Source organism: Melopsittacus undulatus, chromosome 8 (genome assembly GCF_012275295.1).
Source record: "Melopsittacus undulatus isolate bMelUnd1 chromosome 8, bMelUnd1.mat.Z, whole genome shotgun sequence".
Classification (NCBI taxonomy): Eukaryota; Metazoa; Chordata; class Aves; order Psittaciformes; family Psittaculidae; genus Melopsittacus; species Melopsittacus undulatus.
The window spans coordinates 18808385-18820588 of NC_047534.1; the positions used below are offsets into that span (position 1 = coordinate 18808385).

The 12204-nt window shown below is 38.9% G+C and overlaps 2 protein-coding genes across 4 annotated transcripts in view; one reads left to right on the forward strand and one right to left on the reverse strand.

Moving 5' to 3' along the window:
- The window catches only part of USP47 (ubiquitin specific peptidase 47), a 54961-nt gene extending 46995 nt beyond the window's left edge, over positions 1–7966 (forward strand). For all 3 annotated transcript variants that reach the window (XM_031050364.2, XM_031050366.2, XM_031050365.2), the window contains exons 24-28: positions 690–808; positions 3121–3251; positions 5286–5333; positions 5420–5550; positions 6549–7966. In XM_031050364.2, the coding sequence (XP_030906224.2) occupies positions 690–808; positions 3121–3251; positions 5286–5333; positions 5420–5550; positions 6549–6723 (604 nt within the window). In that variant the 3' untranslated portion in view covers positions 6724–7966. The remainder of the gene's footprint in view (positions 1–689; positions 809–3120; positions 3252–5285; positions 5334–5419; positions 5551–6548) is intronic.
- The window catches only part of DKK3 (dickkopf WNT signaling pathway inhibitor 3), a 32095-nt gene continuing 27485 nt past the window's right edge, over positions 7595–12204 (reverse strand). Inside the window, exon 7 of the mRNA XM_005150643.3 lies at positions 7595–11151. Coding sequence (XP_005150700.1) covers positions 10908–11151 — 244 coding nt within the window. The 3' untranslated portion in view covers positions 7595–10907. The remainder of the gene's footprint in view (positions 11152–12204) is intronic.

A 12204-nucleotide genomic window follows, 5' to 3' on the forward strand; every position in this document is an offset into this window, starting at 1 on the left:
GATAAAAGTAGTAGAAACCTAGATCTGGACCAGGTTTTTTACCTTGGTCCTTTCCTCACCATGACTGGGCCAAAGGATTTCTGACTGCTGTGCTTGGGTTACATTCTCTAGTGCCCTATGATTATGGGGCATATCACAAAGTTTTGTGTGGACACTCCATTACACTTCAATGTATCTGTTTAATCTTTAGTTGTTTATACTTTTATTTATCTCTGTATCTAAGTCAAATGTCATGCATTTTGTGTTGTGACTGCATTGTTATAGTAAACCTAAGTACACAAATCGGACACTAGTGCTCTTCTAGTCCTTCACCTCGTCCCTTTTTAACCCTCCAAAAAAGGTAAAGAGGAGCAGCAAAATTGTCAGAAGTATTTGGGAATATTCTGTTTTATTACATTAAATAGAATATTCTTTATCTAAATTCCCTACACGTTTCTTGCACTGAATGAGTACAGCACAGGCTTGTTTTCTTTGTGTTTATGAAAAGTTCAGTGCTAAGAGCAAGTAGTTGAAACCCTTCTGTCAGGACTATTTCAGAATGTTAAAAACTCATTCCTGATAAACCTAATCAAACCTTACATAAATTAGTTGTATTTCAGTTTTGTCAGAAAATACTCAGTTTTGAATCTCTGGCAGTGATGTTGATGAGCAGAAAAAAACTCAGCTTTTTCTTCATAATGTATTTGTAGGTTTCGCCTACGAAAGAAAACCTGGAAGAACCCAGGCACTGTGTTTCTGGATTATCATATCTATGAAGAAGATATCAATATTTCAAGCAATTGGGAGGTCTTCTTAGAAATACTTGATGGTAATGAGATAGTTTCAAGAGAAAGAAGATAATATTAGATTTTTTTTTCTTTCAAGGATATTGGAAAATGTACTTCACTTTTTATTTCTTTTTTTTTCAAAGACTTAGTGCCATTTTAATAACATTTTATTAGGAAAAAAAAGCAAAAAGAATAATATAAACCTTGCGTGAAGCTGGGTGGGGGCTTCTGGAAGTGCAGATTTCATGAGGCTGTGATCTGCTGAAGCAGTAATAACAGTACTGATTTGTAGGTTTACTGGAAGCCTTTGGGCATATGATAATAGTGTAGGCAGCTTTTTGCATGCTTATGTTTTCACTGTACATAAAACCTGCAGGAATGGCCTATACTATGCTTTTATTTGTATTTAATTTTTGGACTAGTATTGGTAATTTGTAGTCAGCTAAAATATGTACATGTGTATATATGCACAGTAACTATGTAACTTTTTTTAAAGTCAGCACAGCTGTCCAGTCATATAGTAGTTTTCAGGCACAAGTGAAAAACCACTCATCTTCTGTCATGAAATGCTAAATTTTTTCATAGTTCTTGTTCATGAAAACAACTTTGCTATCAGAAGTTAGAGAGCAGACTGTTAAATTCTGCCTAAATACCATTAAAATACGGCATTTCTTAAGCTGTCCTTTGCATCTACACTTAAAAAATTTGGCTCTGAATGCAAAAGCATAATTTAAAGGAAAAAAGTAGGTCACACTGTTTTTTCTCTAGAATAACAGGCAAAGAATTAATAGATGAAGAATGTGAATTCCATTCACTCAGGAACTTTCTTCACAAGCATACCTAGCTGAAGCAGTCCCATTTAACTGTTAAACCATTTTTTTGGCAGCTGTGTCCAATTTTGGTATTCTTAGTTTTTAACAAAATTATGCCAGTGCAAGTACCAAAATGGCAGGAGGCCTGCAGATTCCAGTGGACATATGTATCAGCTCAGACTTCAGTTAAAACTCCACAGTCTTAAATAATTTTGTATCAGCTTTAGATTAGTTGCTGTACTGTTTCTGTAGTGAGCAGGTTTGGAGTGCTACTTCTTAGACCCATACAGTCCACTTAGTTCAGAGGTACACCAGGGCTTCCAGGTATTCTGGAATATTCTGTGTAACTGTCTAGCTCTACACCAGATGTGCTGCTTAAACCCAGTTGTAGAAGATGCATCTAGATCCCACTAGGTTCTGTGAAAATTAAGTTGTCCATACCCTCAGCTGCCACAGAGATTACTGGAAGAGTGTAAAGGCCACTTCTTTAAGTCAGGGTTTGTAAGACCTTCCACCACCACCACTGACTTCATTTTGTTCTTCAGCCAAACACTGAATACATTAAGCAGGTAAATAATGCAACCTACAATAACTTACATTTAAGATTCTTATCATAGCTTTCCATCACACTGTTGCAGACATATTTAAATCAGTTATTTTCTGTCTCTGAAGAGAATTTATGTAACTGCTGCAGACTTGGAATGCCCAGAAGCATTAGGTGGCTGGATCTTAATTCTGGCTAATAGGTTAGAGTTGAAAGGTGGCACAAATGTAGTTACAGGCAAGACTGTAGGGGGTATTTAGGGAGAAGCCTTACAAGTGCTGGAGGCTTCATGCAGAAAAAGCATCTAGTGGTAGACATAAATGCTAAAGCCACAAGTTCTGCATGCAAAGTTATGAGTTTATATATAGAATTATTTAAAATAAAATCAGCCTTTTGGTATCACTTCTGCCTATCTCATTGTAACTTTAACAGTATTACCGCATCAATCAGAGAAAGTTCTCTTACCTGGAACTAGTATAAAAAGACTGGAGGCAGTATGTACTAAAACTTTTCAAGCTAGTAGGTGTAAAGCAGGGTTTGATAACTAGTGTGTAAGATCTAGAAGTCAAACATGGAAAGCTTATTTTTGTAAAGGAAGTGAAGTGCATGAATAAATACCAGATTGATGAGGAATTTCTTATGATCTGGAGGTAAGCGTTTGGTTATATGGATAGATATGGTATTCATAACCAAGCTGGGTTTGACTGGAAAAAGCATACCCTAAAGAAGAAGAATTCCTTGAAAGGAGTTGATAGCAAAAAGTCAAACTAAATGCAAGCCCCTTCAACGAAGTCTGTGGCAGCCCCCATCTTGTGTTGTCCTCCTGCCCCTTTTTGTTTTAGTTTTAGTGGACTACTTCCAGCACACCTACTGGGTTGGTTAGTATGTGTATGTAATGCAGTATTCCATATTTGAGTATGCTTATGCTATGGGAATCCCCCCTAATTTTAAATAATAGATTTTGTGATGGTAATATAAAATTACCTTTCTTTCCTAGGAGCAGAAAAGATGAAATCCATGTCACAACTTGCTGTTTTATCGAGACGATGGAGGCCATCAGAAATGAAACTAGATTCTTTCCAAGAAGTAGTACTGGAAAGCAGCAGTGTTGAAGAATTAAAAGAGAAGGTAAAATGTTTAACATGTTCCTTGTGGTATCTAAAAGCCTTATTGATGTCCTCTGTTGGGAAGCACAGAGATGTCATAGCTACAAAAATCATGTTGCGTGGTGATTATTTTTTTTTTTGCAGGAGCTGAGAACCTGTCCCACCCTATTGCCAAAGCTGTATTAATTATCAGCTTTACTTCTTAATTTCACATAATGGTCTGGTGTCAAAGCATTCAGTTCAATACATGCAAAAGAAAACAAAAAAGTGGTATCTTGACACTTAGGCAGCATATTATCTGTCTCCCTTATCCTGGAAAAACACATGTGAAAGAAAAGCTAAACCACTGTCGCTTTGTTTTTTCAAGTCAGTATTTTGGTATCCCAAAATACCAAACCTTTCATCCTCTTTGTATTTGGATTCAAGAACTCTTGCTCAGGGACAATGTAACTGTGCCAAGTAGATTGAACTACATGTTGGCTGGAAAGAAATATGCCTTTGTTATGTTTTGTTTTTCTTAAGGTCAGAAGCTTCTAACAGGTAAGCATGTATGTGCCATCCTTGCAGAAACGAGCAGTAGAAGTGTGTCTCATATTGAAACGGTTCTGTTAATCCAGTATGTCACAGGGTTCCACTCTTGGAGAAGTGGTTATTAGAGAAATATTATTTGTATATGGCACTACTGAGACATAAAAGGCCACCTTGGATGTTGCAGCCAGCAAAGATCGTACTAGCAGTGAAGTCTGCCAAAGCCTTACTTTAATAAGCCAGTCAGCTTCTGTAAGTTAGGGCTTAGCTGGTAGGCTGGAAAGAGGAACTTCCTTCAGCTTCCATAGAATGCAGCAGCCTTGGGGTTGTGTACGTACACATATGAAGCTATGGTCTGGTTTCTTGTATTTTTCAAGTAGAAATGAAGTTGTGACTACAGGTTCTTCCATGCAGTCTTCATGATTTCTTCTTCTCTTTGCTTGTATCTGAAAGAGTTGGCTGCTCTTGTTTCCCTGTCATAAGACTTGCTGTGCATGGAGCAATTGCAGCAGAATTCTGAGAGGTCTTAATCTTTTTATTGTCACCAGTAATAGGAGAAACTTGAATTTGACACATCTGTAGTAAGAGATCTGTTCAGCCATCTCTTATCTTTCAGGCAAATTTTATTAGTAGAGTGTAGGGCTGATACATTTCCGAGTGTCTGGCTTTTGTCAGTAGTGTTTATTTCTCCTAGGTTCCAAAGGAAATGAGTTAGAAAATGGCACTGGCTGTTAGTCTTGTCTTACCATCAGCTTAATTTGAGCACATCTGTTTTAACAGTGGATTTGAAAGAGGCAAGAATCTCAGAGAGGAAATCTCTTCGAGAAAATAAACAGCCAGAGATAAACATAAATCAAAGTTAGTGCCTGCATTGTCATGGAGACCAGACTGCAGCCCCTACTTGAGTCAAGGCTGGGGCAGCGATGAGCCTGTGTGCACCATGAGATACTCAGCAGAGGGAGGGCACCACTGAGGCCAGAGCCAGGGGATGAATGGTGCACTGGGGAGGTGTATAAGTGGGGCAGCAGCTGCAGGGTGGAAGAGCAGCCATGAGTGCTTTTGGGGAATTGTAGGGTTGTTGTGGTAGGAAGTGCTGGTGTATGGAGATGGGTTTTAGTTGTGTGAGTTTTCTGGCTTTGCCTGCTCCTAGGCTGACTTGGTAACAGCTTTCGTTTTGTGTAGTGAAGCTGCTGAGGGTAAACTGTGACCTGAAGCTTTAACATGGGGCAGCTGATCTCTTTGTATCTTGGAACTTGACTGTTACTAATCAGTTGTTTCTGTTAACCTTTTTCTGTCACCCCTTCACTGCTGAGAAGTATGATGCAAATGCCACATGTGACACACTAGTAACTTCAGAAATGTGAAAAATCTGTACCTTGTGGCTGGAAATTTTTACTAAGACTTTGGCTGTCTAGAGGGTTTTAAAATATTTTAATTGAATTGAATTGATTTTGCAGGTCTGTTGACTTCATGTAGACAATAGCATTGTGGAATAGTATTAAATGTGCCATTTTTCTTCATTTTACAGCTGAGTGAAATAAGTGGAATACCCCTAGAAAACATAGAATTTGCAAAGGTATGTAAGTTTTTGCTAGTATTACCTTTTAATGGCATGGATGTATGATTATGAGTTTTATTCACTGAGTAATTGCTGCTTCTCAGGGTAGAGGAACATTTCCATGTGACATATCCATACTAGAGATTCACCAGGACTTGGACTGGAATCCTAAAGTATCTACATTGAATGTCTGGCCTCTGTACATTTGTGATGATGGTGCAGTAATATTTTATAGGTATGTATTTTATTACAGTGTATGTATAACAGTGCAAAACATCTGTGTATAAGATTTGAGGGGTGAGGTAGTCAGCAGAAGCATAGAAGTACTTTTCTGTTGTCTTAAAGGAAAAAGGATTTAAAACATTGAGCTGAAATGTTCGTGCTCCTCAGTTTCCTAAACCCTTTGAATATTATATTTATTGTTTAAGAAAACAAACACTGCATCCTTTCATTCAGTCCTCACTCTCAAACCATTCAAATAATGCTGAATACAAAACCAGTTGCTGTATTTGACTGTTTATCTGGATTTAATCTCTTCAGGTAGACCCATACCCTTGTGCAGTCTGTGAGGGTCTTGGCTATAGGTTTTAGAGAACAAGGATTTTATTTTCTGAGTTGATTGCTTTTGAGAAATTAGTATGGCTTCTTTGGGAAAAAGGATGCTACAATGGAAATGTTAACATGAGAATTGTTCATCAGCTGGTGGCAGTAGCCCAAAGGCAGTGTTTAAGAACTAAGAGCTTGAGTATTGTCCCTTCTGCCAGACTTGGTGAGTGAGGCAACCTCATGAACATGTTGCTGCTACAGTGTTTTTCATTACAGTGAGCTTGACGGAAACAGCTGGCTGATAGTGTGCTGGCCTTGAAGAAAATGAAACTACCAGGGAGAGCAGCTGGTAGTTTCTCTTAGGGGCTGGCTGACATGCTGCTTCCAGCTGTTGCTGCTGTGACCAAATAAAGAGCAGAGTTGTAGCTGTCTGTAAAGAACAAGAGTTACTGGGTAGATTACAGAATATAAGCTTGAGTCTTGCTGCTTCCCCCCGGGGCTGCTGTCAGAATACAGAATGTCTCTGTTAGAAAAGCAGGTTTAGCCAGATCATTAGTTTCTGGAGAAGAAAATAATCCATGAGGAGTATTTTATGTATAGTTGTGGTTTTTACAAAGTTGCTTCGAATTACAGAAATTTAATTGTGGTTATGGTATTAATCTGAATTTTTACATATTTGTATTTTAGGGATAAAACTGAAGAATTAATGGAATTAACAGATGAGCAGAGAAATGAGCTGATGAAAAAGGAAAGCAGCAGACTCCAGAAAACGGGACACCGTGTAACCTACTCTCCTCGTAAGGAAAAAGCACTAAAAATTTATCTGGATGGAGCACCAAATAAAGACTTGACTCAAGACTGATACTCGCTATAGCATTTTCCCTGGGGAATTTTTTTTTTTTTAAATCAAAAGGTTCACTACTACTGTGTAGTGCCGTTATGGCAGGACATTCATTAGGTGTAAAGCGCTGACACCAGCACTGATTGGGCTGTGCTACCAGTCAGAAGCGCAGTGCCCCATTGGGTCGCTGCTTGACTTGGAATCATGTTGTGCACTATAGTCAAATGTACTGTAAAGCTAAAAGGGATGTGCAAATAAAAGATTAGAACTCAAAAGTGGGCGGGGAGGGAAATGAGTGGAAGTTCTTGAGGACAGTGTGCACATAGTAGCTAGTTGAACTAGCCTCAAACAGGATACTTCAGCTTAATAAAAGCTGTGCAAAGGCCATGAAAGAATCCTTTTTTCTGTTTGTTTCACTGATACACACATTACCTCATCAGAGTCTGCAGTAAATGTCAACACATTGGTTCTGGGAAAGAGGCAGCACACAGTCAAAGGTGAAACAGAAGTGCTGCATGTGTGAGGTTTCAGAATGTTCTTCCACAGAAGAGGCAGTCAGAGGGGTGTGGGCAGAAAGCTGACAGCAGACCTTGGGTAAGAAGTGCTGTCGTAAGGTAAACTGCATTTTAATAGGTTACAGAGGCTGGTGAGCAGATCTGCTATATTGCATTCAATGTGTAAATACCATTTGCCCTATCCATTTACCAGACCTGCAGTTCAGCTATTTACCATGGTGTTTCTTTTCACATATCAACATTCATTGTGTACATTTGGAAGTATAGTTGCCTATTTAAAATTGTATTCATTTTATGTTTGATGATGCTGGGTACTTCAGGGTTGTATTTCCCCTTGTTAATGAAGTTTTTGTTTTGTTCGGCTCCTTTTTTGTACATTTTGGTTTTGAGACTATTACAAGTTTGCATCTTCTCCACACGCTGAAAGTCATTTTCTTTTCCCCAGTTGATTCTGTAGCACTATGTAGTCAAATATTGGGGCAACCTCTAACACCTCAACGTACAAACTCGGTAGTTAAGGTTGTGGTGCAAAGACTGATGCAGTCAACATGATTTCATTGCAAAGCCTAGGAACAGCAATTTTTTGCTTTGGTCCATAAAGATCAATAGAGAACAATTCTCTGTAGTTTTTGGAAAACCACCTAATTTATAACAATCAAAAGATTTTGGTAAAGTTTTTCATGCCACATGCTGTTTACAACAATGAACATGCCAATAAAACATTTGTTCGTTCTCTTGTGTTATTTTAATCATTAAATGCTGTGAGCTTTATTTGGAAAATTACAGAATTATTTCCTGAAAACACAAATTTTCCAAGGCAATGTCAGAATCACAAGACTCTGTGTGTATCTGTGTGTGTATGTGCACACACCCCTGTGTGTACTCGAGTGGTTTGTAGCCTGTCTGCTGTGCCTCTTTACTTTGAGTCACACCAAAAGTTGCTTCAACTGTAAGTTTCCTTTTCCAGAATTGAATTCCTCACTTGAATTCACTTCCTTAGAAGTGAAATATCTAAACTCCAAATTTGATTGGCAGCTAAGTTCTGCTCCAGAGGAATAAGGGCTTTCACTAACGGAAGTTCAGTTCTTCCATCCATACTGACCCAGATCAGCCCAAAACTCTTGAGGATTCTGGCAGCTTGAGAACCAGGCACTGCAGAGGAATTTCCTCATTCTTCCCCTTCTTTTAAACCTGTGCCATCTCTTGTCCAATATGGATGGGGTGGAAGCAGGAGCAAAGGAAGCATAGAGTACTATCCAGTAGGTAGAGCACTGCATTAAATTGCTGCTTACATGTATATGCAGACTGCTGAAAGACCCTTGGAGATTTTAGAAGAGGAAAAATTGAATTCATCAAATGGGTCATGAAATTTCTCCAAATGTTTGGAGAGCCAAAAATCTAGAGGTGGAATAAAGTAGGGGTAAGAGAAGAATTCCAAAAGCTTGCTTAATCTCTAGCCCAATTTTGGAAACTCCCATTGAGAACATCTTCAAAGAAGTTAATTTTAAATCTGTCAATCTTGGCAGAAATTTGGATAGAGGACAAGAGGGGAGGGGGGCATCTTTGTAAGGATTTCTTGTCTGGTGGTGCACTTCCAGTGTACTGGAATATATTCTGAGGTGTTCCAGGAGACATTCTGATTATTTTAAACATTTTTTTAATTTGACCATGGGCATTTTAAAGAAACAAAAATCTTCATGTCTCTTAATGTACTTAGTTCCACTGAAATCTCACTGAATTTCTGATGAGTACGAGTCTTCCAAGGATTGAGGTGTCAAGAATCTTGAAGGGAGAACGATGCTATCCTTACATAGGGCAGTATTTACAGTTACTTTGTTCATTATGTATTTTTAACAGAACTTCAGTAACAATTCATTCTCTTTAGATAGGTGGGCAGCCTTTTAGCACGGTAATCTTAAATGGGGATGGAAAAGAAAGGCAGATTCAGTGAACTCTGAGAGTGTATGTAAATGTGCTGGTGTGAGAATTGGTGATACAAATGTGGGAATGAACCCTTAAACTAGAAGTCAGACTGTTCTGATGAAATACCCTTCCTGTTCATAATGATAATGGTTATTGAGTGTGGTACCCAAGGAATTGATGGAAAGCTTTCATAGATCAGAAGTGATGAAAGACTTGCAGCCTAGTAGCTGCAAGCTACAAGTAGCACAGCCTTGTAGCTGCTTTACTGTTCCAAATTGGACATAAGGGGTAGGGATTAATGTGGGAAGATCCACATGGACTTACTTGGCTGGAACCTTGTGCATCTTTTACCATGTGCAATAGCAGATGGTGGCATCTATAGCCAAAAAAAAAACATTAATAACTGCACAGCTCTTGTAGTAACTGTTCGGTGAGAAAGCCTGAAGTTTGGGAGTTTGGTGGATTAGATTTTACTCTTAGCTTGGTATTGATTTCTTAAATCAATGACCTCTTGGGATGGTAATGATAATCACACATTGTAACAGATTTATGCTTATGAAGTGTATTCAAAGCACAAACCATTTTTCAAAGAATTTTCTCTGGATGTAATAGAATTAAGTAGGAGAAGCACAAGTCTCTAAATGCAAGCAGCTAGTTAAGATACCTTACTGCTAAACTGCAGGAATTAATTTATATCCACACTCTCTCTCAAACAGGGTAGGTAATGGAGTTGGCAGATCCTTTAATCAATGTATGTAAAGGTGTTCTTGTAATGCAGAATGGTGCCGTGTGTGGTGCTGTATTCAGCTGTAGCTTGGGCATAGACTGGTAACTGCAGCTGTGCCATTCTCGTGCTGACACTCCGCATATTCAGTGTACAACAGAGAATCTGTTGGTTCTGTAAATTTAATTTTAGATAGTATATTTTGCCCTTGAGAGAGCCCTGAACAGTCACATTGAAAGCTCCTACATAGAAACCAAACATTATATGAATATAAGAATGTACACACTATTAGTTATTTATATGGAAAATGTTGTAGGCTTTTTTTTTTGTTAGTGTGCCCCGTATGTAGTGGGAAGGCCAACAACCATTGTATGTGAAAGTATTAAAGCTAAGGGATGCTCTAGCTGTGGAACACCAGTTCTGAAGTTACACTGCATGCTGCTGCGGGACATGGCACCCACTGTATGCAGCTGAACAGCAGCTCTGGGTATATTCATCTAAAAGGGTAAGTGTCCTTTTTTTTTCTACCCTTACAATGTGTGTATGGTCGGGGGGACATGACACAGAGAATCTGCATTTTGCAGCTTCACTGATTGTATTTTCTAAAGGAAAAATAAACCCACAAATATTTGCTTAAAATCAGTCTCCAAAGTAGATAGTTCTTACCCTGGGGAAACAAAAAAACCCAACAAAACTAAACATACATACTTAAAGGTCACTTCTACAGTCACTAATGGCTTACGATTATTGATGCTTAAGTGTGTTTTTAATGAGTACAACTACTGATAAGTTTACGGGGAATGTACTAACCCAAAAGTAACACTGATATAGCTCTTATTCGTTTTTGACAGCAGGTTTGGTCCAAGGATTGAGTGAATTCAACAAGCATTTGGACATGCAGGTTTGGTGCACAGAAAAGGGTGCTCACTGAAGACATTGTTTATTACACTTCTATCCAGTGGTATGTGTTTAGGGTTTATATAAGCAAGACACTAGACAAAAATCTCTAGAAATAACTACCTAACTGTGTGGTGTTTGGACTTTCAAATTTCATCTCCCAGGAGCAGGTCACGAGCTGAGTCAGGCTCAGGCTTCAAACCTGCTTTGTCCTCCAGACTTTCTAATTCTTTACGCACTTCCTGAATGATGCTGCTTTCTTCATAATCAGAAAGACTCTCTCTGGGTATCAAGCTGAGGAATGGCATCTCATCCATGATTAAGGGCTCTTCTTTTTCATTATCCCTGGTTTCATTGGCAGAGTGTTCACACACAGAAGTAGCACTGTGGCTGTTGGAAAGAGACACCTGTTCACATAATACATCTTTTAATGTTCTTTTGCTAATTCCTCAATAAAATTCTTTGTTCCCTCCCCACATGAAAGCATGTTAAATGTGCAATACTGTCAGGTCTACCATAGCTGACTTGATAAACACCTGATTTTTACATGCTTGACAGCTGGAGAGTTAAGGATAGGATTTCCACACACAGAGCTAGAACAACGGTCCTAATAGGCACACGTTTGATGCTGGGACACAAGATGGCAGTGGCCCTCAGCATAACCTGGCTCTTCTGCCTGCAAGTGCTCCTGGTGACTAGGCTGTTCTGTTCACGTCACAGTAACAAGTTAAGAAACATGACACTTTAACTTTAAAGGAATGCTGAAAAAATACTGCTTGCTATCAAGCTGTAGAGTTGAGCATTACATATTTGGTTCTGAAGAGGATACTGTAATAGCTAAATTTGCTGCTGCCTTTTGTTTTGAAAAGTGGCTTCAGTTGCCTGCAGACAAATAACCCACACTGTTGTAGGAAGTTTAGTAAAAGGAAAGTTTGAAGAATGTTTTATATTTGTTGATAGGAGGTGGGAGAGCAGAATTTGATCATGGTATCCACTGTGTCTCTGCACTGTGGGCAGGTCCCTGTGATAGGGCAAGGGAACTACTGCTAGGGCCAGGCCCCCATTATAGCTGTTTATAGAAGCACCCTCTTCCATTGGAAACAAAGGGTGAATGAACTAAAAATGTTCCTCGAGCATATTTTGTGTGCATTTTGAATTCTTGTATGTTTTGCTTCCTATGAGCTTTAGTACGTCCAGTTGTGGGCAGGCTAACCCTGTATTCCCTAAGATAGAATCTCATGGTTTCAGTGCTTAGCACTCACTAGTAATATTTAGCCAAGGGCCATTTCAAGCACAGACAGGCTTCTGCTTTAAAAAAAAATCTGAATCTTCAAATTCACCATGGAAACTCCCAGAAGCAGGTTTATCTTTCTGACCATGTGAGTCTTGGGCACGTATGCACAGTATTTCTGTGTTTGTGATAGTCCTAAACAGCTAAGTAAT